At 33.2% G+C, this 26,073-nt stretch overlaps 2 protein-coding genes across 2 annotated transcripts; one reads left to right on the top strand and one right to left on the bottom strand.

The window, feature by feature from the left end:
- The first annotated feature begins 3,220 nt into the window (after positions 1 to 3,220).
- On the top strand, positions 3,221 to 20,792 carry LOC132722033 (dentin sialophosphoprotein-like). The gene is made up of 4 exons (XM_060706430.1): positions 3,221 to 3,409; positions 12,816 to 14,408; positions 15,311 to 15,412; positions 16,595 to 20,792. The coding sequence occupies exons 1-4, from the start codon at positions 3,299 to 3,301 to the stop codon at positions 17,630 to 17,632; spliced, it is 2,844 nt and encodes a 947-aa protein (XP_060562413.1). The 5' UTR covers positions 3,221 to 3,298; the 3' UTR covers positions 17,633 to 20,792.
- A 3,220-nt stretch (positions 20,793 to 24,012) lies between these two features.
- LOC132722032 (ubiquitin thioesterase OTU1-like) lies at positions 24,013 to 26,073 on the bottom strand. The gene is made up of 2 exons (XM_060706429.1): positions 25,954 to 26,073; positions 24,013 to 25,460 (listed from the first exon to the last, which is right to left on the bottom strand). Exon 2 carries the CDS (start codon positions 25,447 to 25,449, stop codon positions 24,535 to 24,537), a length of 915 nt encoding a protein of 304 aa, XP_060562412.1. The 5' UTR covers positions 25,450 to 25,460; positions 25,954 to 26,073; the 3' UTR covers positions 24,013 to 24,534.

Raw genomic sequence — 26,073 nt, 5'->3', positions numbered from 1 at the left:
GTCCATATTATAATGCGGAAATGGGACTGCTGCTTAAAAATGTTTGTTGATTTTCTATTGATATACGGATGACCCAAAGGCGGAGTTCCTCATACAAATAGAAATTATACACAATTAGGTTGCAGAATTTTAGGCTTATAAAACTCATTTTGGTTTCCTGGACATCAAAATAAGAATGGGAGTCTATATGAAACACATTTAATTAACAAAATCTAGCTATTTCTCTTTTTATGAAATTTATTTAATGCAGCTTTAAGCCAAAAGGAGAGTACCGGTAAACAAGTACATATCAAAGATCTCTTTTTTAAAAACATTATTAGTTTCATGACAGTATCGCAAGGTGCACGTCAAATTACGTACATTTAGTCCTATACAAAAATAATATGTTTGGTTACGTTTTGAAGTTGTTTAAATTATCTTTCAGAAAAGAAATATCTGTACTCTAAGTGAGAGAAAGAGTTAAGATATAAAAGAAATCTTTTGTATGCCCAGAGACATATAGATAACATGTTATCTATGTGTCTGGTATGCCTCGGAAAGGGTTGCATGCGATAGTTGTAAAGTCAAAGGAAATAATTTTAGCCTCTTTTTTTGTAAAGAGTTACAGACACTTGTTGATGAATATTGTTTAAACATGCTTTTTTCATATCCAAGAAAAGCTACGTTCAGTTTACTTGAAGAATGATTTCCTCAAAATGGAAACTTTTTTTTTTTTGAAATTGCCATAATAAACTATTGCAGTGATTTTTCTCACTTAATTCATTGTGTTAATTCGGAAAAGGCCATGGTCTCTTCATTTTGGGAAAAATTATAGCTAAAATTGCTAATTTGGGAAGTAAAAAAACTGGTGTAAGTTCAGATTTTTTTGGGAAAACTGCATAATTTTAAAGTCAATCAATCGGTAGGAGGCCTTTTATAGGCCCCTATTATATGTGGAAAAATCACTGTATAATATTGATAGTGTTTGATAAAATTTGAAGTACTAAAATAACATTGTATCGGTAAATGTTACGCACATAACTTGACGTTAACATTGTATGATTATTATCATTGTAAGCACTTTTGCCATCAGTCAGATTTTGTTCTTTGTGTAGAACAATTTTGATATCGTAACATTTAACTTGGAACTTTTGTCTTGTAAACCTTATAGTACTGTCATTTAGTTGCGTTACTTAATTTAGCATTTACATAACAAGAGGCCCAAAATAGGTGGAAATAAAAATGTCTTAAAACGATTTACAATAACATCGGCAATAGAAACACCGACATAAGACTAGGATTGTGGTCCATAAGGCACTGACGCGCCCATTTTCCACATTTGATAGCAAACATATCTTTATTTAAAAATTCGGTTACATTTTATGATTATTTCTGTCAAAGAACTGTCAAATGACTGCCGAGTCCGTTAGATACTTGACTTGTTTGGCATATGTTTATCATGTTCTAAATTTTAATTTTCGTTCTTTATTCTAAATCTTAAAATGCAACAACAATTTTGTCGAGGACCTCTCCTGCTCATGCCGTGCGCAATGATACATGCATTTACAGCCAATGGCCACATCGATAAGAAATCGCTTTTTATTCAATTGAAAGAGAGGCATTATTGTTAAAAAAATTCTACTCAATTTAAATATTTTCCAGACATAAAGTCAGGGATAAAATATTCCGTTCTTCCTCTCATTTCAATATGTACCAGTAAGCTGTCTAATTAAGGTAGTGTTACTGAATTTGTCAGATATGCAGTGTATCAACAGAAATAAATGTAATAACAAAATAAATAGCGTATAGTGTTCTGAAGGATCCAGTGCACGATAAACGGTTACCTTGGGTATGAAAAATAGGATGTAAACAACGAGTGTCACTGTTAAAAGTGTCACTGTGTTAAAAAGCTGAATCTATCATACTAAGACATTGCTACCGGTTTTGTTTCCCTATATAGTATACTGTGGTTATACGTTTAATTTAAGTAACTATTTACAAAAAAAAAAAGACTAAAAGAACAACCTTTGGCTTTATGGCGTAACCCTCTTCACAGCAAACAAATGGAAGTGTTCCTGAATGTGCATGTGTATGGGTTCTTCGATTTCTTCTATATTTAGTCTTTCTTGTAATAAGAACACTTATCTCCTTGATTTCACCCAATCTGAATAAAACTCATTTTACTGCAATTGGTATGAAGACGTGGTTATTGGGAGCGTGGACGGTAGCTTGCATTTTTCAGTACATAAACAGGCTCAGTCAAACTGAGTCTGCAACATTTTCAATTTTGCCGTAGGAATTCTGTTTTTCTTTCTTATTTAAAAGTCCACGATTGATATTGCTTTATAACTAATAGGTTTTTTTTCCACAATAAAAGAGCAACTTAATTTCTTCACAAATACAGAGAGCAATTTTTACTTCCGAAATCAATTAAAGCACGTGCGTAAATTTATTTGTGAATGCATTTTTGAATATACATCATCATGTACATCGTAAAGTAAATAAAAACGTTTTTCATGGTTAAGAGAACGGAAGGCATTTTGCTTCGCATTTGCAACCAATTCTGAAATTTACTTTAAACTGTAGTTCGAATTTTTCGACATGGAACTGGTGCCAGAATTGACAATTGAAGAAAAATGTTACAAGAATTACACGTTTCTGCCATCATCGGCAGCAGCAATTTGTCTTTATGCGGCTGGAAATATTTTCAAGAAAAGACAGACTAGGTGAGTATTTGAATAGTGATGACTGTCTCCCTTCATTTATTTAAAACTTGTGATATTTTGACATCAACAGCTCTTAGTATTTCATTAAATTGAAAAACGGAAAATTACCTGATATTATCCACATAGATTATCAGATTATAAAACAGTACTTTTCATTGGCCTATGTAGAAGCACGTGAATTTCGTGCAAATCGAGCATGAGTTATGTTACACCTATCATTAAGACGATTCCGATACTGATTCATAACAGTAATATATCTTAATAGGTCTGCAAATATATACTGGGATCCTTCTTATTACCGGTTTTTTCGCTGTAACTTTTATTTAAACCCATTTAAAATAATGGAATTTTACCTAATTAATTTTGGCAGAGACTTTTACAAATATAACTCTGTGATTTTGGGTTCTTAATACACGTAAAAGTTACTTTATCAAACACGAAATTTAACATTTTGACCATAAAAATTGTCATTATCAGAGAAAGACAACTCAATTTACCCACGGATGTAATTTACCGGACGGTACCGACGTTTTCTGAGGACCGAAAAGTTGCGATTGGGATGTGCGAGTGAAAAAAAACCACAGACCCTGAAAATGGAGTTGGGAAGCTGCCTTATTGCAAACCAGAAGCTTATCAAATCATCAAAAGAAGTTTTTACTTTTGCAGAGAAAATTTCTGCGCAATGTAATTTTTTGACGAGTGATGTAAGTATCATTGTGTTATGTTCAATGTAGTCAATGTTTCGGCTAAAAAGAATTTCGGATAAATAAATTATCCATTGATCAATATCATTTAGCTTGGATAAGTATGCTATACATTTTAATTGGTATGTCAAGTTATAATACTTGCACTTTTGTGTTCATTCTGCTACAAAAGTATTTACATAAGTAGGACCCTGTAGCAAATTTTATAATAATAGCCTCGGGTGCCCTTATTCCGTGGGAGTCCTGGTTCCGGTGATTTTTGTTTACTTCCTGTCTCGCGCGAAATCGATGACGTCATACGTCAAGTGCTCGATAAAATTTTGTGTATTGCAGAATGCAAACAGCAAATAGAAAAATCAGCTCAAAAAATGCGAACAAAGCAGGTAAAGAAGGGTCATAACATTTCATCTTGATGTAAATTTGTATTTTTTACTATTTCCAATTCATTGCTTTCAAAAACTGCCTATTTTTTGCTTCAAAAACATCATTTGAAAATTTGACAGCTGATTTATGTTTGTAAACAAACCTCCATTGACATTTTCCCATCGTGCAATTTTCAGTAAGTTAGGGCTAAGCACATTTTTCATGAGTGGTTTTCAGACCTATTTCTTATGTGATTTTTTTATCATTTGTTTTTATCTCAAAATTGCTTTTCAGCAAAATCCAAAAAAATTCGCCGTAAAAAACAGGCTTTACTCCCCTACAGCATTGACCAAATGCCTATATGCATATAAAGGAGCATGGCACATCAGTTAGAAAAAGCCTCAAAACTCTATGGTGTCCCAGAGAGTACCCTTAGGGACAGAACTTAGGGTTAGTTCATATTGATACTCTGTCTGCTGGTGGACAACCCTTGTTTGACGAGTATGAAGAGGCTAATCTTGTCAGCCATTTCAAAACTATGGCAGGATATGGCCATGGGTACACAAGACAAGAGTGTGTTGACATTGCCACTGATTATGCTGTCCAATTAGGTCGACGAACTCAGGATAGACCACTCACGATGAAATGGATGAGAGGGTTTTTAAAGAGGTGGCCAAATTAAAGGTTGTTAAACAAAAGTAGGTATTTTTTTGTTTTATATTGAAATAATTCACAATCTAAATAATTAAATATATTCAAGTACAGTAGACCTATATATCATAATATGCTTTTTAATGTATTATTTCATAACTTGTATTCAATCAATTGATATTCTTAATCATATTATTATTCTCCATTATAGGGTCTAGAACACGCCCGAGCAAAAATGGCATCACGTGATACAGTGATGAAATACTTCATCAACTTAAAAGAAACAATTGAAAACCACAACATTGAACCCATTTGATTTTCAACATTGATGAAAAGGCAGTCAAAGTTGAGCATAAGCCTCCTCATGTAGTTCAAGTTCTAGTTACATCCCCTCTGCTGTTACCTCTGGCAAGGGACAGATTGTAACTTTGATTGGTGCTGGAAGTGCAGCTGGACAAGCTATCCCCCCTTATCTTGTGTTTCCCGGACAGCGCATGAGTCTGAGCTTATGATTGGAGCATCGCCAGCGTTAATTATTTAATTAAAAAAAGTTAATTATTTAACAAATATCTTAATACTGATATTTTTAGCTTATTTGGTAGATTTTTTTCACAGTTAAAAATATTATATTGGCATAGTTAAATCAAACTATTTTTACATTTCAGGTGCTGATGGAACAGTTAATGAAACCGGCTGGTCTAATGGCAGCATTTTTAGATATTATTTAGAACATCACTTTCTTAAATTTGTTCCTGGACGCAATGATAAGAAAATCCTTGTGATCCTAGATGGCATAAGTCTCATGTGTCTGTAGGTCTCTCTGAATGGGCACATAAATTAGGAATTGTTATCTTCATATTGCCACCCCATTTAGCCACATTCTTCAGCCCATGGATGTAGGATGTTTTGGCCCTTTCAGAAAATATATGATATAAAATGTCACAAGCTGATTAGGGAAGTTTCATCAGTAATTACCAGATACAATATTTGCCAAGTATCTTGTTCATCCTAATCTAGCTGCCCTTACCCAAATAATGTCCAGGCTGCATTCCGCCGTGCAGGCATTTACCCATTGATCCCTTGGCCATCGCACAGGAGAAACTTCTACCTGCAGAGGTGTTCAGATCATGTTCTCTCTGACACTGATGTCAGTGATGAATAAGCCAGGCAAAACAGTGATAGGTGGGGGTCCAGTCAGAATTAAATGAAATGTCTCGGGACATTGTAAATTTCTTGCACCAGAAAGAGGCTAGTCTTAAAAGGGTAAAAAATGAAAACAAAAACAAAACCAAGAAATACCATGAGTAAAATTGTTGCGGGTAAGGAAATCAATGAGTCTGTACTGAAACAAATGACTGAGCATGTTCAAAAACAAGGAAAATCTAAACCAGTCAAAATCTAAGGTTAAGCAGAGTAAACAGCAAAAGAAGACCCCACCATCACCACAACCTGGGCCATCATGTATAAATCTTGTTTTGAAAATGTGTCAGATACTGACAGTGAAATTGAAATTGATGAGTTTGGAACTTTGTTGTTTAAATGCAAAAATTTACCCCAGTTGAACTTGTTGAACCGCAATTTTGTAAAAGTTTACAACATGGGGGAGAGTGGGGGCAGTTGAGTCTTGTGGCCACTGGGTGCATTTGATTATATTGTACTTCTGAAAGAGTCTTAAGGCGTTGGAGATCACTTTGTTTGCCATGTTGCAAGGAGGAAAGAGTGAATTTGCATCCTTGCATATTTGTGACTTGATACTATAAAACAAAGATGTAAATAAACTAAATTTGGAAATTTACTTCCTTGAGAATATGTGCAATGATAACTGATTAAAACTGTGAAAAATTTATGTTTTGAATAGAATTACTATGTAATAAAACATATGTAAGCCTGTAGAACCCAATATAAAAATTGAAGTGGCCTAATTGTTGTTTTATTCGAAGTTACCCCCTTGATTAGCATGTGTATGACGTCACCGGAGCCGGGAAACAATCAGGGCCGGGCACCATGTTTTTACAGAAGAAATTTTTTGAAGGTGGTTAAACTTTTGAAAAAAAATCATGAACTACTTATGCTATTTTAATAAAAACCAAGGCATTTTGAAGGTAAGTTATTTGTTTTTATTTGGCAAATGTTACAACTGTTTTTTTCATTCTTAAAGTTGGTTTTATTCTCAATCCTGTCCTTATATCACCGGAACATGGGCACTCGAGGCTACAGTATACTAGTGAGAGGGAATTTGGAGGAAACGTACCACTGCATACTGGTTGGGGACCACCAAAACCGGACAACCACCAAACCCGGACGGCCCCGAAAATGCTTAATTTAGTATTTTCTTTGTTCAGTGGTTGTCAGTCACTGTTTGTTTTAACAATAAATGCACGTTTCTTTTATAATTTAGTAAATAAATTTATTTCAACCTCCGTAAATAGTAATATTTTTAATGTCTATTTTAAGAATGTTGCCGTTGAAGTTTGGCATCAAGAAAAGAAATGCCTGATCTCATATACCAGCTATAATCATTTGCAAAGTAAACAATAGAATTTCCAAAACTTCAGCATTTGTTGCTGAATATTGTATATCATGTTAAAACTTAAAAATTAAAAACATCCAAGCTTTTATATGAATTAAATCACGCCATGTACATATCTGTCCGGACACATGGTACTATAGTGTATGACAATTTAGGTAATTTGGATACCCTCCTTGACGAGCCTCAGAATATAAGTGAAATACAATCAGAAATAAACAAACTTTAGTTTGTTAGTTAGGAGAAGAACCTAGCTGTATGTGTCAAATTTTAGGCTCTCTGAGTTGGAAAGTATGAAATCTGTATGGAAAAATGTTCAAAAAAAGTGTCCGGTTGATGGTCCCCGACCAGTAAATGTATCATTTTTGGAGGTTACGTACCACTTCTATAAAAATAATTAATAAGTGATAATAAGGGATAAAAGGTGTGAAAATATCCGGTAAACTTTTTATTGTTCAAATTGACGCAATAATTCTATTGTATTTTATTAAATAAAATATATACGGCAGGGCACTAGACAACTTTTGGGGACTGGTACCCATACCCTCACTTGCGTCATTTTAAGACAAAAGGGGAAATTTTAAGCCATATATGAGTTCTTTAAATTTAGGTTTTACATTAACTCTTGGCACAATTTCCTACCATTACTTACAATAGCTAGTATATTTATTACTATAGACCTAACAAATAAAACATATAACAGGAAGTTTTTCTTGAGATAGGCTATCTCATTATTTTCTTTATTGCTTTGTTATTGCACTTGACTGACTCAGACATCAATCAGAGCTCCAGATATATGTTTTGGCCAAGGGTTTTATACCCCTCAAATTCTAAAGTGAGGGGTTAAAATGCAAATTCTGAAAAAAATGTTAGGGTTATATTAAAATCTATAGCAAGCATAATGCATTTTTGTTTATGATAAAAAATTAAAACTGACAGTTAAAAAAAAAACTTGTACAACAAAAATTGAATCAGTGCAACAAGCTCTGGAAATGCAGACTTTCCTAGGCAAGGGTATGTTATACCCAAGTGCTGGAAACACCAGGAAAATTATTTCCTATTATAGTCATTAATTGTTTCTTTATTTTTAAAGTTAAAAATGTATCACACTATTTTGCAATCTGCACTGGTCAGTTCTTAATCTATTTTCTACATATTTCTGCCTGTTCTTTAGATTGAAACAATTATAACAATGAGAATTGAAATAAGAATTAAATAAAAATAACAAGAAAGTTTTATGCCTTTTCTAAAAAAGGGTTTGGTTTCAGAGAAAATTGTCTGTAACTGTAAAACTGGGTACGAAAATATTTGAGTACAAAACTGCAAGAGAAATACGTTTTTTCCAACATCAACTGACAGAAATTAAAATAGTTTTGTTTATTAACTAGCAAAATATGACAATGTATGTCTATTCTCTAAACAAATTGAATATAAGGTAAACTCCTACGATGATTATCTGCCACATTAATTTTGTCAATAATTTTACGAGAGTTACCTCCCTTCTACATTTCTCACTTCCTGCTACTTTCGGTTTTAACATACAGCGTTGTTGACAACTGTAATTTAGTTTTCAATCCATTGAAAGTTAAACAGAAATATATTTTATTTTTATGAAATGAAAACATCACTTTTTTTGTTAAATATCAAACATTTATTCTACAATTTTTTTTAGGGGAATTTTCTGCTGAAATAGGGGAAAAAAGCATATGATTTTGAGAGGGGAATGGGGCCGATATTCGGCCCCAAAAATGGCCAAACGAGTGCCCTGATACGTTATAAGTAGAATAAACATCAAACGACAATTAACCATAATAAACACGTTTCCTCCGTGGTAAGTAACCTCCAGAAAGAATTGTATGGATTCTTGATTAGGAAGCTTTAACCCATGGGGTTTTAGCAAAGCTATTAACACATGTCTCGTGTTACATGCCGTCAGGCATTTGGAAACAATTTCCTTTAACTCTCATACATGTAACAATGATTAGAAATGTATGAAACTGACAATGATTTAGTACCAAAGCATTTTACAGTCAATGACTGACAAGTGTTGTTTATTTTTCAGTAGCAAACACTGAATCATTGAAAAAATCAGAAAATAGACTCTAATTAGACTTCTAATCTATTTTAAACTTGCAAAAAGTGAAACTTTAAGTCAAACTTTATCATAGATTTTCTAGCATACTGTTTGTTTGTTTGTTTGTTTTATTGGGTTTTACGTCACACCAACACAGTATAGGTCATCTGCTACAAAAGTATTTACATAAGTAGGACCCTGTAGCAAATTTTATAATAATACAGTATACTAGTGAGAGGGAATTTGGAGGAAACGTACCACTGCATACTGGTTGGGGACCACCAAAACCGGACAACCACCAAACCCGGACGGCCCCGAAAATGCTTAATTTAGTATTTTCTTTGTTCAGTGGTAGTCAGTCACTTTTTGTTTAAACAATAAATGCACGTTTCTTTTATAATTTAGTAAATAAATTTATTTCAACCTCCGTAAATAGTAATATTTTAATGTCTATTTTAAGAATGTTGCCGTTGAAGTTTGGGCATCAAGAAAGAAATGCCTGATCTCATATACCAGCTATAATCATTTGCAAAGTAAACAATAGAATTTCCAAAACTTCAGCATTTGTTGCTGATATATTGTATATCATGTTAAAACTTAAAAATTAAAACATCCAAGCTTTTATATGAATTAAATCACGCCATGTACACACATGTATCTGTCCGGACACATGGTACTATAGTGTAGACAATTTAGGTAATTTGGATACCCTCCTTGACGAGCCTCAGATATAAGTGAAATACAATCAGAAATAAACAAACTAGTTTGTTAGTTAGGAGAAGAACCTAGCTGTACTGTGTCAAATTTTTAGGTCTCTGAGTTGGAAAGTATGAAATCTGTATGGAAAAATGTTCAAAAAGTGTCCGGTTGATGGTCCCCGACCAGTAAATGTATCATTTTTGGAGGTTACGTACCACTTCTATAAAAATAATTAATAAGTGATAATAAGGGATAAAAGGTGTGAAAATATCCGGTAAACTTTTTATTGTTCAAATTGACGCAATAATTCTATTGTATTTTATTAAATAAAATATATACGTTATAAGTAGAATAAACATCAAACGACAATTAACCATAATAAACACGTTTCCTCCGTGGTAAGTAACCTCCAGAAAGAATTGTATGGATTCTTGATTAGGAAGCTTTAACCCATGGGGTTTTAGCAAAGCTATTAACACATGTCTCGTGTTACATGCCGTCAGGCATTTGGAAACAATTTCCTTTAACTCTCATACATGTAACAATGATTAGAAATGTATGAAACTGACAATGATTTAGTACCAAAGCATTTTACAGTCAATGACTGACAAGTGTTGTTTATTTTTCAGTAGCAAACACTGAATCATTGAAAAAATCAGAAAATAGACTCTAATTTGACTTCTAATCTATTTTAAACTTGCAAAAAGTGAAACTTTAAGTCAAACTTTATCACAGAATTTCTAGCATACTGTTTGTTTGTTTGTTTGTTTGTTTGTTTGTTTTATTGGGTTTTACGTCACACCAACACAGTATAGGTCATATTGCGACATTCCGGCTTTACTGGTGGAGGAAGACCTCAGGTACCCTTCGTGCATTAGTTCAGGCACAAATGGGCACCTGAGTAGAACCACCGAAGTTCTGTAAGCTAGCTGGATAGCTTCCTCACATGACCAGCATACTGTAACTATCAAACATTTCAATGAAAATGTTTGCTGATATTGGACACTATTCAAGTTAAGGGTTTAAACTTTAAAGAATATGTTTTGTTTGCTATAAGATTGAAATAATTCAATTGTTTATTGATGTAAATAACACTAATTATGTAAACAAAATAGACATTTGTTTTATGAAACATATTTGATTTAGAATCATCAATGTAAATGGACATGAAATAATTGATTACATAAAATATTTTTCTTTGCCTTCTTACACTGACATAAACCCTACTTATTCTTGTACAAAACAATCTAAGCAAAATATAAAGAACAACCTTGTTAACAAAGTCTAATATCCTAGGCATAATAAACTAAGCAATATACAAATATACATGTATATATATTCTCTTTATTAGGCAAAGTAGAGAGGTATATTCACTAACAGAAATAAATAAAATTTAGCTTGTATCCATATTTGAAAGTGTGTATCAATATTGTACCAGATAATGAATATCGATGATATAGCGATATTGGGATATTCAATGACAGCCCTAATTAAAGTTTTTTACTTCTGCTCTGTCAAAAGGTCATACATTTTAGATATATGTTAGTTCTATGGAATTTAATTTTTTAATAAAAGTTGGTTATTACATAAATGGAAAACTGGCAGATCTATATTTATTTAGCTCATAATTATTGCTTACATCTTCTCCCTTTCCCTATAATATTCCAAGCAGAGCCAATTGCCAAGCAATTTTTTTTATGAAATATGCCTTCAGAAATTCCAGACTGGAATGCTGCCCCTACACATTTCCTCCACATGTGCTTGGAATTCTGTATTGTCAATGACAACAGCACTGGACTGAAGGCTTTTTCTGGTTTTACTTGCCTTCTTACACACAGAATAATGCATTTTCGTTCAATCAAAATTATTGTAAGTCAAACTCTGACTGCTAACTGCCAGTGACATTGCCAAATTTTACCCTCTTTGGTTAGTAGCTAGGTGTATTGGTGAACTCTTAGGCAGAGTCATTCTCCTGACTTTTCATTGACACAGGCAATGAGTTCTTACTTGAGGCTATAAGCAACAAAACAGATTTAACAAACCCAGATCTTTTGATCAGTTTATATATACATTATAACCCAAAATTTTTATATCTGAAATTACAAATTTTCATTTCAAAATGCTGACTGATATTTTTTATTTCACATGACATTTGGATTGATCAAAACTGATTAAAGTTAAATTATATGAAAATCAAAGTGACATTTTAGGGGATAATATTGGCATTTTTAGGGGAAAATATACTTATTTTAGCTAGGGGAAACAGTCTTTATTCGGCTGTAAAATACACACAAAGAATCACTGATCATAGTGACAAATCTTAATATGATTCCCAGAAACTCAAAATCCTTTTTTGGCTGTAATTATTAATATTCAACATTTTTTTCTTACAATATGATGCATTGAACCTCAAGGTGTGGCTATGATTGAGAATAGGACTGAGCTAGAGACAATATTTCGGCCACAGATACCGTGGTTTAAACCGTCTCAAACAAGTTATAGACAGCAAGAACAAAACATTCATTAATAAGCATTTGACAGTTTTGATGATTTTTATTGTACATGGATGTATCCCTTACCTGCAATTTTTATGCATGCATGTAGAATATTGGGGTGACTCAGCTTCTTATTTAGAGAATAAATGAGCATGCTAATCTGCATCCAATTTTTAACTTTCCAACAAGTAAAAATGTTAACTTTCAGTTATCAGGTAAAAGTAAGTTGTTTTTTTTACAGACTGTCCGTACTGTAAATGATAAGAAGACACACTATCTTACATAAAAGAATGCATAATTTATACTGTAAATTGACGGTTTTATGTTACTTACAGGTTTGGCCAGAATATTCAGGAGTAGTATGTTGATTTTCTTTTGCAATTTCACAAGGGTCACATACTGGTCAACAAGGTTTAAATTTTCAAAAAAGGATTTGGGTCACCAAAGCTAAAAATAGATTTTACAACTAAATTATGCTGGAATTTGTTCAAGAGATGATTGAAAACATTTAATATGTAACTGATGAACGTGAGTGGTAAAAAATGATGGCCCTCATTATGTAACATACATGTACCTCTTGTTTTATTTTCATTGCAGTTGATTCTAGCAGCTGTGTGGCATTGCTTGAATCAAACAACAGAAACTTCTGCTGGCTCTAATACAACAAGTGTATCTGGAAGTGAAGAAAACAAAACTGACAAGCAAAATGGAAACAAAACTGGAGGAGAAAGTCCTGTCATTGTTGATGAAACTAATACTGAGGCAATCACACATAATGAAAATGGCAATGATATTAAAAAGCAGAAGGCTAGCCAGTCAGACAGCAATTGTATGAGTACATCACAAAATAGCCATTCTAAACATCCAATGAATTCATCAGTGTTAGACAAGTTAGATACAGGAAGTTGCCAAACTATCAGCAAGGACGAAGCTGGTAATGTTATAGAAACTGAAATCATTTCTGTAAAGACAAAGACAGATATTGTAAAAGTACCCGACAAGAATACAGGATTGCACACAAATAACAAAGCCAGCGTTAAAGAAACAAACAGTCAAGCCAGTACTTCAGCTGAAAACAATGAAATTAACAAATGTAAAGGTCAAAGTATATCTGGTCAAAAAAATCCAACATCTGAATTTAAGGTTTCTTTAATGGACAATGGATCAAGCAAGACTGTAAAATCACAAGCTGTAGCTGAGAAAAAGAAGGAAAGAATAGAAGATGTTGAAGTAATAAGTATTGATGATGATGATTCAAATGATGTTGGTGAGACAAACATAACAAAGGATGCAAACAATACTGATGTGATTGAAGAGAAAGTAGAAGAGAAAGTAGAAGAGAAAGAGCCAGATTATTTTGATATGGACTGTGATGAGATAGAAGATGAGGATGATTATTATGATGAGGAATATGAAGAGATATCAAATATTACATATGATGCAGGCAAAGCAGTTAAAGCTGAAAGTGATTTCAACTCAAGTAATATCCAGAAAGATGAAGATGTAACAATCATAAGTGATGATGAAGATGTTTGTGAAATAGAATTTAACAATACCAACCAAAGTTCGGAGCAAATTTGTAACAGTAAAAATGTAAATATTAATACTTCAGGCAGTGAAAATTTGACTGGAAGTGTAGGGACCAAGTCAAAAAGAAAACAGTCCTTCTCAAATATAAAGGAAGATTCTACTATTAATTCTGGGGAGAAATCTACATTGAAAAGTCCAGTAGATGGGTTGAATGAAAAAGGTTCTCCTCCAAGGTTGCGTTGTCCCACAATGGAACATTTAGATGGTATGTCAAGTCCCACATTGTCGGTTCAAGATGAGGAAAAATTATCATCCTCTTGTGTTATTGTGTCGGATAAACATTCTTCTGATTCTGCAATGGATGTATTAGGACTAGTACCAGTAAAAGATCAACAAAAGACTGTTGAAAAAACTGTAATTGCTGCAGATAAGTCTACAACAAATCAAACTTTTGGATCAGTTTCTTCCAGTCCGTCAGTATATGTCTCGTCAGACACTGTGAAGGGCTCTCTTTCCTCATTACCGAATATTCAGAATTTACCGCACGTTTCTACAGATGTTGAAAATGTGTCTTCTTCTACAGAGACTTCCCAGCGAGAACAACAATCGCTGCAGACTCAGAAATCAAGTACTAATCAGTCTCTGGCTTCAACAAGCAAGGTAAGTTGATATAGCTAATGTCTTAGAAATGTTCTGTTTATACTGATAAGACTTACTGGATTACAGGCCCTAATGGGCGTGTATGCTAGCTTTGTCTCAGGACAACAAAAATTTACTGAAAAAAGGCTAGAGTGTGGTGATGAGTTCATTATGATATTAGTTGATATTTACCAATTCATTGGAGATTGTAATCCTTACAAAGTCTTGACATATTTTTGATAGGCTAAATAACACTTAGAAGGTTGACAGCTGGAGAAGTGAGGTATTGTAAACAATCATTTGCATGCATTGGACTTTCAAAAGATATTTTCACTTTCCTGTTGGGTGAAATTCTATCAAATTTAACAGAAAAGGAAGCCTGTGAAAGACTATGTTCATTTTGACTTAAAATTATAATAAGTCAGTGTTCTTTGTTAGACTTTAACATATATTATTTCTGAAGAATACTTTATTTCATTTCTTGAATTAAAATGCAACAGTAAATTTAAATTTCAAGTTCAAATTGAAATCTTTATTATAATTGTCAAAGTAGTGGCAGATATATAGTTTATTTTGTAATGGTAGACTTAGTTTAGTTTATACAAATATACATATATTTTAGTTTGATTGTGTTGGAAGTTATAAGCTTATTGAATTACTCTCGAATCGTTCCTGGAATTAACAAGTACTAAGCAATGAATGTAAAGTTTCTTGCTCAAGGAAACAACAGCTTTGACAGGGTTTGAACCCACGCGGTCAGCAATCCTTAAGATTACTAGTCTGACGCGTTAACCACAGTCACTCGGCCACGCCTATAGACTTGATATCAACGGTATGTAACATCGGTATTTACCGTAAAGAGTATTGATTTAATAAGTATGTGTGTTTGAATTAGGAATGCAATTACATTTTGTTATTTTCAGTCACCAGATGTGTGTGGGAGCCCACCAAGAAAAAAGAAACGACTTTTGGATCATGACAAGAAGTGGCATATGGAGCCAAAATTTAGTCCAGAACAAGACAAGGTAATTTTAGTCCTTACCGATTATTGTGCCCATCCTCCTCCCTAAAAAAATCTGCCTCAAGAAGAAGACACTTTACAATATCAATTGAAAATTGCTTTATTTTTCACAAGGAAATATGTGATAGTTAACATAATGAGTATTGTTGTTGTCAGACAATTTTTTTTTCTTCAAAACAATACAAATTCCCTACATGAAGGCCCTGACCTTGTCCCCAATGAGGTAATAAGGGCACTGAGTCAATATATGTGACAATTATATTGAGGCATCAATATTGGATATCTTCTACACAGAAGACATTAGGCTGTCATTTTGGGATCAAAAACAGTTTTTTGTATTTTTATGAAGATAAATTTAATGATATAGATGAATGATTGCATGATTTGTACAAATTTAACATAGAGATCTTTTATATATTACATTTGCTTATTGTGAAGAAACCCACATATAGTGATAAAAATGTAAATGTTTCTGATGTTAATTTGAATGATATTTTCCAATCCTTGTTAAGTTGTGCCGTGACTTTAATGAATATCTATCTACTGTATATTTGAACTTTGCACACAACAAAAATGCTGGTGTTATGGTATGGAATGTTTCTTACAGCATAGACTTTTGTCAGTCAGTGTTTTAAGTCACATAATTTGACATAAAGACTAGCAGTACATATTGAGGTGCCCCACCATGCATTATTTTAAGCTAGAGCTGGCAACTAAGTAAAAACTACTGATGGTGACCTTCCATAAGCTAGTTAGATAGCTATCTATCATGAAAGAATCCAAAGTCCATCTTGGAATTCATACTGACAGCAGTTAAGGGCAAATGTTTTGAAATTGGCTGCCTTAACCACTCAGCTATTGACAAGTCCTAGTAATAATATCATGAAGATACAGATAAAGAATTGTGTTTTGACTCAGAACCCAAACTGTCCTTAATAAAAGAGTTTCTCTGTAATATTGTGATTTGTATAATATTAAACTGGTTAACAATTTAGTGAAAGTCTTCATGTATTATTCTTTCATGTGAGCTTATGGCAACTCAGTGGTTCTACTAACATGAAAGCCTTCGCTTAAAATAGTGCAGGGCAATGCATATTTGTTGATAAGATATCAAAGGTGGTTGTTCATTTTAAAATACAGATGATATGTTACTATGATTTTAAGATTATCTTTGTATGTATTTCAGTATCTCGCATTGCCAGGTGGTGTGGAAGGCAACAGCATTTTGACTGGATGGGGTCAGCCTGGAAGTTATTCCGATGATAGTCAAGCCTCAAATGAACCCAGTATAGGAATTGAAAAAGTTGACAGTGATTATATGAACTATCAAAGTATAAGTGAGGATCATTACCTTGCTGATCGTGGTGATAAAAATGATAATGACAATGATGATGATGATGATAATACAAAAAGTGGTTCAGAAGATAAAGAGTTGAGCAGAAAAAAGGCCAGTATTTCAGGTAAAAGGGGTAGAGGACGACCACGTGGACCTAGATCAAAAAGTAACGTTTCATCTAGAGCTAAGGACAAGGGTCAGAAGAATAGGAATTACGAAAGTTACCTTACTGATGACAATGATGACTATATTGATAAAGATGATGATGATGATGATTTATGGAGTGGTAGTGAGGATGAAGGGTCCAGAAGGAAAAAAGGCAGTGTTACAGGTAAGAGGGGCAGAGGGCGCTCAAAAGGACATAAATCTTTGATGATGGAGAGGGGCAAGGGTCAAGTTAGAGGGAAAAGAGGGAGGCCAGTTTTGAGGACTAGAGGAATAAATCGTCATGGTGCTGCTGTTAAATTGAAAACAGATAAAAAAGATGTCAGTCCATCAAAGTTTAGTTCTTTAAGAGGACGTAAAATAGGATTTTATTCTATAAAAACAGGAAAACCAAAGCATACAAGTGACTCTGCAGGGACTACTTGTGCAGTGAAAGATGTTAAAAGAGGGCCAGGAAGACCAAAAAAGCATGCTGTTCAGGGGTGTACTTTACCAAAAAAACTTGCCGTTAAAGGAAGAGGAAGACCAAAACTGCATAAGATTATAGGAACACAAGACAGAGATAAATCCAGTATTACATTGTCTGGTAATCAAACCAGTAAACAAGGAGAGAATAGTAAAAGTAGTGCAAAAAATAATAAACGTGGGCGTGGAAGACGAAGTCAAAGTTTGGAATCTGCAGAAAAAGAAGATCAAGACAGTGATGTGATTATAATTGATTGACAGTATTTATTTAAGAAACTTTACATGGCTAATGGGTTTATATTTTAATAATGAATCAAATTTCTACACAGTTTTGTGATAATTAATTAAATTAAAGAAATATTTGATAAAAAGAATTGTTAAGAAAGCAAAATTTCTTTTCTGGTTTGAGAGAGTTTTGTCTCATGTTCCAGGACTTAATTCAGATTATTGCAAAATTTCATAAGTCTACTATGGTAATTAATTATTAAACATTTCATATCAATTTAGACTAGAGCCTTGAGATGACATAAAATGATGAAACTTTTGTAGTTTCTGAATAAAGTTTAAGAAATCTGCTTTAGATTCAGATTTTGATTGATTCTAGCCTTGGTCAGGATCTTAAAATTTATCTCTATATTGAATTATGTACCAATTATTTTTCATGTCAAGTGTTATCATAAATATCATCTCAAATAGAGTTGAAAGTGGTAGAAGACGACTATCAGAATTATTCATAAGTTCTTTATGAACACATGATTATCGTCTTCTTAATGAATTTTTATTGTTATACAGTTGATCTTAATGCCAGGTTAAGCTAAATTGTAATACTCACTTTTTGAACTATTTCATGTTGCTTTTTTTGTTTGTTTTTAATTATCAATAAGCAATATTCACTGTAGTACAGCTGTGTTGTGAACATTTCAGATTACTTTGTTATCTTGTAATTTGCAATAATAACATGCAGGACATGTCCCTATAGTGATGTGTACTAACTTAAATGTACATGTATGATAACTACCTGTACGATATTACCTAGTCTTAACCCGACTGTTCAGCACAATGTGCTGAGAGGAGAGTGTTTGTGATGGTCGTGTGTCTGTCATTTGTCGTTGCCCACAATTTCTTTAAACAACAACTCCTAAACTACTTGATGGATTATGACCAAACTTCATATGATTGATCCTTCGGTGGTCTGATACAAAAGTTTTAAATGGTTCCAATCAGATGCATAGCTAGAAAACTAAAATACATGTATCAAATTATATCTTCTTTCGTGTGACTGCAATACCTAGAGTTTAGATATTTGTCATGTATCATTGCCTTGTGGACATCTACAAAACTTATTTAAGGTATGCCCCTTGGGTCAGAATTCGACTGCCATTTATTGGTTATCACTTAGTTTATATGGACATGTATAGTACGGATGTCTTAAAAATCTTCTCTGAAAGTATAATGCTAAGAGCTTAAATATTTTCCCTGAAGAATCACATTGTGGTCCCCTAGAAAGTTATATGTATTATGCCCCTTGGTTAAAAAATGGCAATGACTTCATCTAGACTTGTGTTAATCCTTTTATCATAAAAAGAGTTAAATGGTTTAGAAGTAAAAGTAGTGAACCTGGTGAAATTATTCATTAGCATGCCAACTATATGACCACTTAAGCGCCTTATTGTTTTTGAAAGAACAATGCCAAGAATTTCGATATTTTGCATGTAGCATCACCTTTTGGTCCTCCGCAAAAGTTAATATCATGACTCTGGGATCAAAATTTACCCCCACCCCGGAGGTCATTTATCTTACATTGTCATATTGTTTAGGAAAAAACATTTATTTGTCTTTTGTGAAACTGCAATCCATAGAATTTAGATAATTGTCATGAAGCATTGATAGTAGCAGACATGCGCAAATATTTTTAAAATTATGTGGCTTTGGTAAAAAATGAAGAAAAAAAACACAGTGAGATCATTACAGAAATTGTGAACTTTTCTAGCAATACTTCTCAGGTGAGCTATCCAGGGCCATCATGACCCTCTTGTTTATGTTCTGTTGTTATATGTTGTATGGTATTTCTGCTTTGTATTGTTGCTTGTTTTTTTACCTGTAACAGTGTAAGTATTATAAGGCTTATAGTCTTAAAGATAAAAGTTTTAAGAATTTTAATATTTCTGTAATGAATACAAGAATGAACTTCAGCAATTTTGTTAGTTTGGATATTTAGATTATTGTGTCGCCTCTACGGAGTAGTGGCGACATATAGGGATCACTTCTCCGTCGTCCTGTCTGTCCGTCACAAAACTTGTCCGGACTACTCCTCATAAACTACTGGTGCAATTTCATCCAAACTTTACAGGAATGATCAGTACCAAGTCTAGTTGTGCATATTGTCAGCATTTTCCGGTTCAATGATTTTTGTCAGAGTTATGGCCCTTTAATAATTTTTATTTTTAAAGTTTGTCCGGACTACTTCTCTTATACCACTAATGCAATTTCAATGAAACTTTACAGGATTGATCTGTAGCTCAAGTCCTTGCGCATATTGCACGGGTTTTCCGGTTGAATGATTTTTGGCCGAGTTATGGCCCTTTGATAAAAAGGTGTTTTTTTCTGTGTGTTGCCAGATACACAAAAGCTTGTCCCCACTACTCCTCATAAACTACTGGTGCAATTTCATCCAAACTTTACAGGAATGATCAGTACCAAGTCTAGTTGTGCACTGTCCGTCTGTCTGTCTGTCTGTCACAAAACTTGTCCCAACATGAAATTGGCCATTATGAGGCGACACATGTGATCACTGATCGCTCTTGTTTTTTTCAGGATTAGGAAATAATAAGCATATTTGCCATTGGGAATGGTTCAGATAATCTGTCACATAGTGAAACTGAGAAAAGGCATGGCCTTTTCTTATATTCAGGATTTTAATATGATAGTACATCTAACTGGTTTTATTTTTTGTACATGTATTGTTGGAAGAAAAAAAAGAAAATTAAGATTTTTTACTAGTATATTTCATAAGTATTACCCGTAACAAGTACTTAGGTAAGTTGAGTGCACTGTCTATAGGACTATTTTGTCTTTCTGAATTAATATGGCTGAATTTTTTACTGACAAAATTGTTGTTACAAAGAAATTACAAGACTTTACTTTTATTAAAATGTGTTGTATAACCATGGTTTGTATTTAACTGGAATGTGAATGAAAGAAAATTTTACTGTGAAGATATCTTCATTTATCAAATTTTGATTTTGTGTTTTTTCTTTTCGCGGCTTTTTTTATTCCTTATTTCTTGACAGATCTGGTTCAATTTCAGCATCAATTTTTCCTGTCATTTGTAAATTTTCTATTGGCAATATTTGTTGTTGATGTTTCTTTCTATGATTAACACAATGTGTTAAACTATAAATAAACAAATGATAAATAGTTTGGTTTTGTTTTGGCTTAATCAGGACTGAATGTTTTGTCCTTTTTGTTTTATATGATGTGTTGTTTGCCGTAAGAAATGATCAGCTGCACAGACTAATAATATCTGTCATATTTTGCGGTTCCGATCAGATTATCCGTCCCGAGGTGACCCACCCATTGGGCGGGTGACCGAGGTCTGCACTTGTTGCATGAGTAAATTCAGTCGCCACCAGCTTGTAAAGGATTCTTCAAGACTTCAAATGCTCCTAGTGACTTTAGAAAAAAATTCCCATTTTTACCAGTTTACCAGTCAATGTGTCTTGAGGCAATTTCCTTCTGAGGAAGCCAAAATGTTATTTCAATCGATCTTTGAGAATTCATTGTGCACATGCAATTTTTCATTAAAGGATGCATTATTTAGAATTTTTTACCTAATTTGCTATTGGAGAGGCCATATGGTTATACTTGCATTATACTCAAAAAAAATCATGCAAAAAAAGGATCCTGCTTTTTGTCTCTAATTTAAGAACATTCCTATAATGAATACCAGAGACAAAAACTCAGATTCATGAAAATTTCTCAAAAAATATTTAGTCTTGTCGAAATCAGGCACCTTCCAGTCTGCTATAAATGTAATTTCTGCATCGTAAAGGTGACGAAAAATAAATCTGAATATGTTTTTTCAATGGGTTATGGGGGAAAGGAACAGATCCTTAAACATTTGATCTTGAATTTTGAAACAAGTTGCCTATCTGAAATGAATATATATCCTGTCTGTAATATTGTATATGTAGACAGTAGTATAGAGCTTGATTAAGACTGCATTCCTGCATCGGCTTAAAAGATACACTCTTAAATGAATCTGTCGGTTTCCTATTAGTTAACGGCCCCAAATCACACTTTTTAACAAATAAAATAAAAATCTGTCTACAGAAGAGTACAAAAATGTTAGGTACTGTACCAAAATTTCATCACAGATTTTCAGACCTTTTTTATTTTGAATTAATTCAGTACCAGTTAGCAATATTAAGATGTTTTGTTTTTTTTTTTCAAATAAATAACTTCACAACCTTTTCTGTGTCGTCTGCAAAAGTATTGATTTACCTTGAATGTGATCTCAGTTATTATGCATTGACATTCACACTAGAATACCCCAGGTGTTGCTTATTATTAAATGTTGCAAGTTCTCTTATGTAACTTTAAACAACAGGCAAAACTATCTTAACTGCTGTATTGCATAGAAAACAAATGTTTCTCAGATTGATGAATAACAGAAATACTTAATGAAAATGATAAAGGGCCAAAAAACTGCTAGGAAACCAGTCCTGTTCTCTAAAACTTAAGAAATGCCAAAAACATGGATTCCCAACATTGTCTTCACAAAATAAACATTAGATCAATGTAGCAATATCCTTCAATAGGTTCATGAGTTTGGATTCAGCCAGAAATTAAATTGCTTAATTTTGAATCTTTGACCTTGAATTCAGTTTGTTTGTTCTGTTTAAGTCACACCGACTTTGTGTAGGTTATACAACGCCTAATTTCCAGCCTTACTGGTGGAGGAAAACATCAGGTGCCCCTTTGTGCTGTATGTCAGGCACAAGCAGGAACCGTGAGTAGCTGGATAGATTCTTCACATAGAAGAAACAGAAGTCCCTAACAGCAGTGAAGGGCCAGTGACCTTAATGTGTGACCTTGACCTTGGGGCATCGACCTGGTTATTATGCTTTGCACTTCCTCTCATAATTATGATCATTTGTGCCAAGGTATTTAAAAACTTTTCATTTGTTGCTGACACGAAATGCTGTCTTTTATACATTTGCCCTTTTATAATGACCTTTATCTTTGGGGAAGCTACCTAGTGGTCGAGTCTGCACATCATCTGACAATCGATGATCTTTTGTGCGAGGTTAATTTAAAAACTTTTCACTAGTTTAAGTTATGCAGCGTACTTGAAATGATGACTTTTACATTTCTCCTTAATTAAGTGTGACCTTGGGGGTAGCAATCTTGTTGCAGTCTGCACATCATCTGGTAATAGTGATCTTTTGTACCAAGTCATTTTAAAACTTTTCATAAATTTATAAATTACAGAGGACACAAAAATGTTACAGATGGACGGGCTAACAGATGGAGGCCATGCATTACCAAACTACATATAGGCGGCAGGTGATTAAAAAACAGGATAAGTCACTTTAGAAATTCAACAGGTTGAGGGTTATGACTATAAGGCATCATCATAGAACAGGCTCCTTTTATTATTATTTATTGGCTTACAAAATCACATACAAAAGACATTAAACAAATATGTGATAAATAGTTAAATACAACATACAAGTGAAAAGTTGTTCAAAAACTACACAACCAAAACTTTGAACTAAAATTGAATAGTCTAAATACATGTATAAACTTGGAATAAAAACATTGGATGTTAATTACAAAACATTGCAAGTATTTATTCAATAGGGAAATTTGCATTTCATGGTCCCTTTAATAAGTTATATTAAGGTACATTGACAATTTTTGTTTGTCTTCAGTGAAAATGTATTTATCTGGCTGAAAAGTGAGACAATATTTACAGAATGAATAGAAGCTGTTGTCATTTACAGTTGTTAAAAGTAATGGCAATGGTAAAAGTGCAACGCACATTTTAAATGTAATACCAGTGAAATAATTTATGCTTTATAAATGAATGCCATTCCAGTCCCTGAATCTACATGTAGCATGTTAAAAAGGCAAGTAAATGCATAATTTTATTAAATAAAGAATAAATAAAAGAACTCACTAAATAATTTGTTACAATGGTAGAGATATTTCAACAAAGCACTTTCACTTTCCTCTCATGTACATGTATCTATATTACTTTTGATGGATGATTAGCAGGATTTCAGTATTTATTCAGATAAAGCCATGTGAAAATAATAAAGGATTTCAGTATTTATTCAGATAAAGCCATGTGAAAATAATAAAGGATTTCAGTATTTATTCAGATAAAGCCATGTGAAAATAATAGAGGATTTCAGTATTTATTCAGATAAAGCCAATGGCCCATGTGAAAATAATAAGTCTTGCAATTTCTAAATCATATTAAATCCTCTGCTTCATATTAATGTGAATTATAAAAACAACAACACTTTTATAAAGATATGGACAATAAATAATGAGCAAAAAGTGATCAATAAACTGGCCTACAAATTATATCTGCACTTGTCTGAATGTCATGCCTTTAGATTTATTTATGTCTACACTTATTATGCCTATAAATTTGTTTATATCTACACTTGTGCACATAGATTTGTTTATGTCTGCACTTGTCGTGACTTTTGTTTGCACTTGTCATGCCTATAAATTTGTTAAAAGTCTGCATTTTCGTGCCTATAAATTTGTTTAGGTCTCCAGTTGCCATGCCTATAGATTTGTTTACGGCTATACATAAAGATAATGACAAACTGATAGGAAAGGAAACAAATCTTACAAAAATGCTTATCGGGATAAGAGATCTTAAGTAGATAATGACAGAAAAATGACAAACATTAAACAAATTGTAGTAAATCTGCTTTCTATAATGTTTAACTTCAAGAGGAAGACTGACTGACTGGGATTAATGCCACTGAAAAATTATATATATAATATGATAAATACCTAACAGAATTTAAATTAATGACTTATGTTGAACGATAAATACCTACAGAATTTAAATTAATGACTTATGTTGAAAAAAAGAGACAACTTATATAATACTATTACTAAATAAAACTTGGTCAGTATTCGCCAAAATTTATATGTCCTGATGACTTAGCATGTTCTTGGGCTTCTTTCTGTCCAACAAGAGACTTTTGGCAGACAAGACACCTCAGTGTAAATTTAGCTACGTCTGTATACTGGCGTGACGCTTTAGCTTCATTTGCAATTTCCATAGCTTGACTAAGTACACTTGCATCTTTAGTGGAAAACATGGTTTTGATCTCCTCGCCAGGAATTAATGGCTCCATTATAAGCGGGTCGTAGTGAATACCGTCATAAATTACAAGAACACGCTGCTTATAATTCATATCTTCACCAAATCTATCTATCCTTCCGGACTGAGTGTCAACCACATCAATTTCAACATCGTAATACTTGGACAAAATTGAAATTTCAATTGCTCCTCCCCAAGATTCTTTGTTCATTATCCACTTACAATAATTAGCATTGCCTTTTCCAAGGAAAGCTTCATTATATGTGTCCGGGTCACTCATTACAATGCCAGCAATTAGTTCTCTCATTTGCGGAGCTGCATTTAAATCAACAGTGCCATTGTTCATAACACAATCAACACTAGTAAATAAGCAAGAGTTATCTGCGGGTACTACTTTTCTCATTAACATCCCACCAGAGTTTGTTATTTGGTCCTGAATATCTTTGTCTACTTGCTCTATGCGACGCTTTCTCATTGATGAATCTTCTTCTACAATTAGAGTATCACCAGATCTGAAAGGCAGTGAAGATAATTCATTGCTCTCTACACTCAGATCTATCACTTTTGGTGGATATCCTTGCCTGACTTTGATACAATCTTTTGGAATTTTTGTTGCCTCACAAATCATCTCTTTAAGTTTTCCAACACTTGATGACAATGTCAAGCCAGTCAAATAATGCTGGCCTGATTTAGTCTGACATCGTAAATTTAATGCCATTGTTCTTGTTCCTGTGAAAATAAAATTATACAAATTATCTGACAATGATACATTGCAGTTCAAGGTTGGCAAAGTAATGACTGCCCGGGAAAACCCAGGTGAGAAAACCTGGGGTTTCCCAGGCTGTGCAATACTCCCTTACCTGGGCAATACACAAAAATGGTTTCTTCTATTTTTTAAAAATTTTATTGTCCCAATCATTTCTCTTATTTAAATAAAGTAAAGTTAAGACCATGCATGTTAAAGAAGATTTTACTTTGCAACAATCTTCCGATAAAAAAATTTATAACAGGAGGCTAGTCAAAGATTTTTGTTAAAAATAAAACATACAAAATTATAACAAGCACAAGGTAAACAACTCAATTTTCAGTGTAATCTTTACAAAAATGAGGAATACTGTAAAATCTTTCAAAGAAAAATATAATTAATGTAATTAAAGCTACTTGTGAAAACACTATTGTTGTTTTTGCAAATGCATTTCATCAGAAATGAATATAATAGTACCTAGCAAATTTATTAGCAAAATAGTTTGATCGTCTTCTACATCTGTGAACGTAAAACGTCATCAGAAAGTGTGTTCTCTAGGCTGAAGTTCACTATGAGTTTTCTATTTATTGGTTGAAC

The sequence above is a fragment of the Ruditapes philippinarum genome, unplaced genomic scaffold (assembly GCF_026571515.1).
Source record: "Ruditapes philippinarum isolate M1 unplaced genomic scaffold, ASM2657151v2 ctg853_1_1_1_1, whole genome shotgun sequence".
Classification (NCBI taxonomy): domain Eukaryota; kingdom Metazoa; phylum Mollusca; class Bivalvia; order Venerida; family Veneridae; genus Ruditapes; species Ruditapes philippinarum.
Note: the sequence above shows the minus strand (reverse complement) of the source record. Positions and strands in the feature narration are given on the sequence as shown.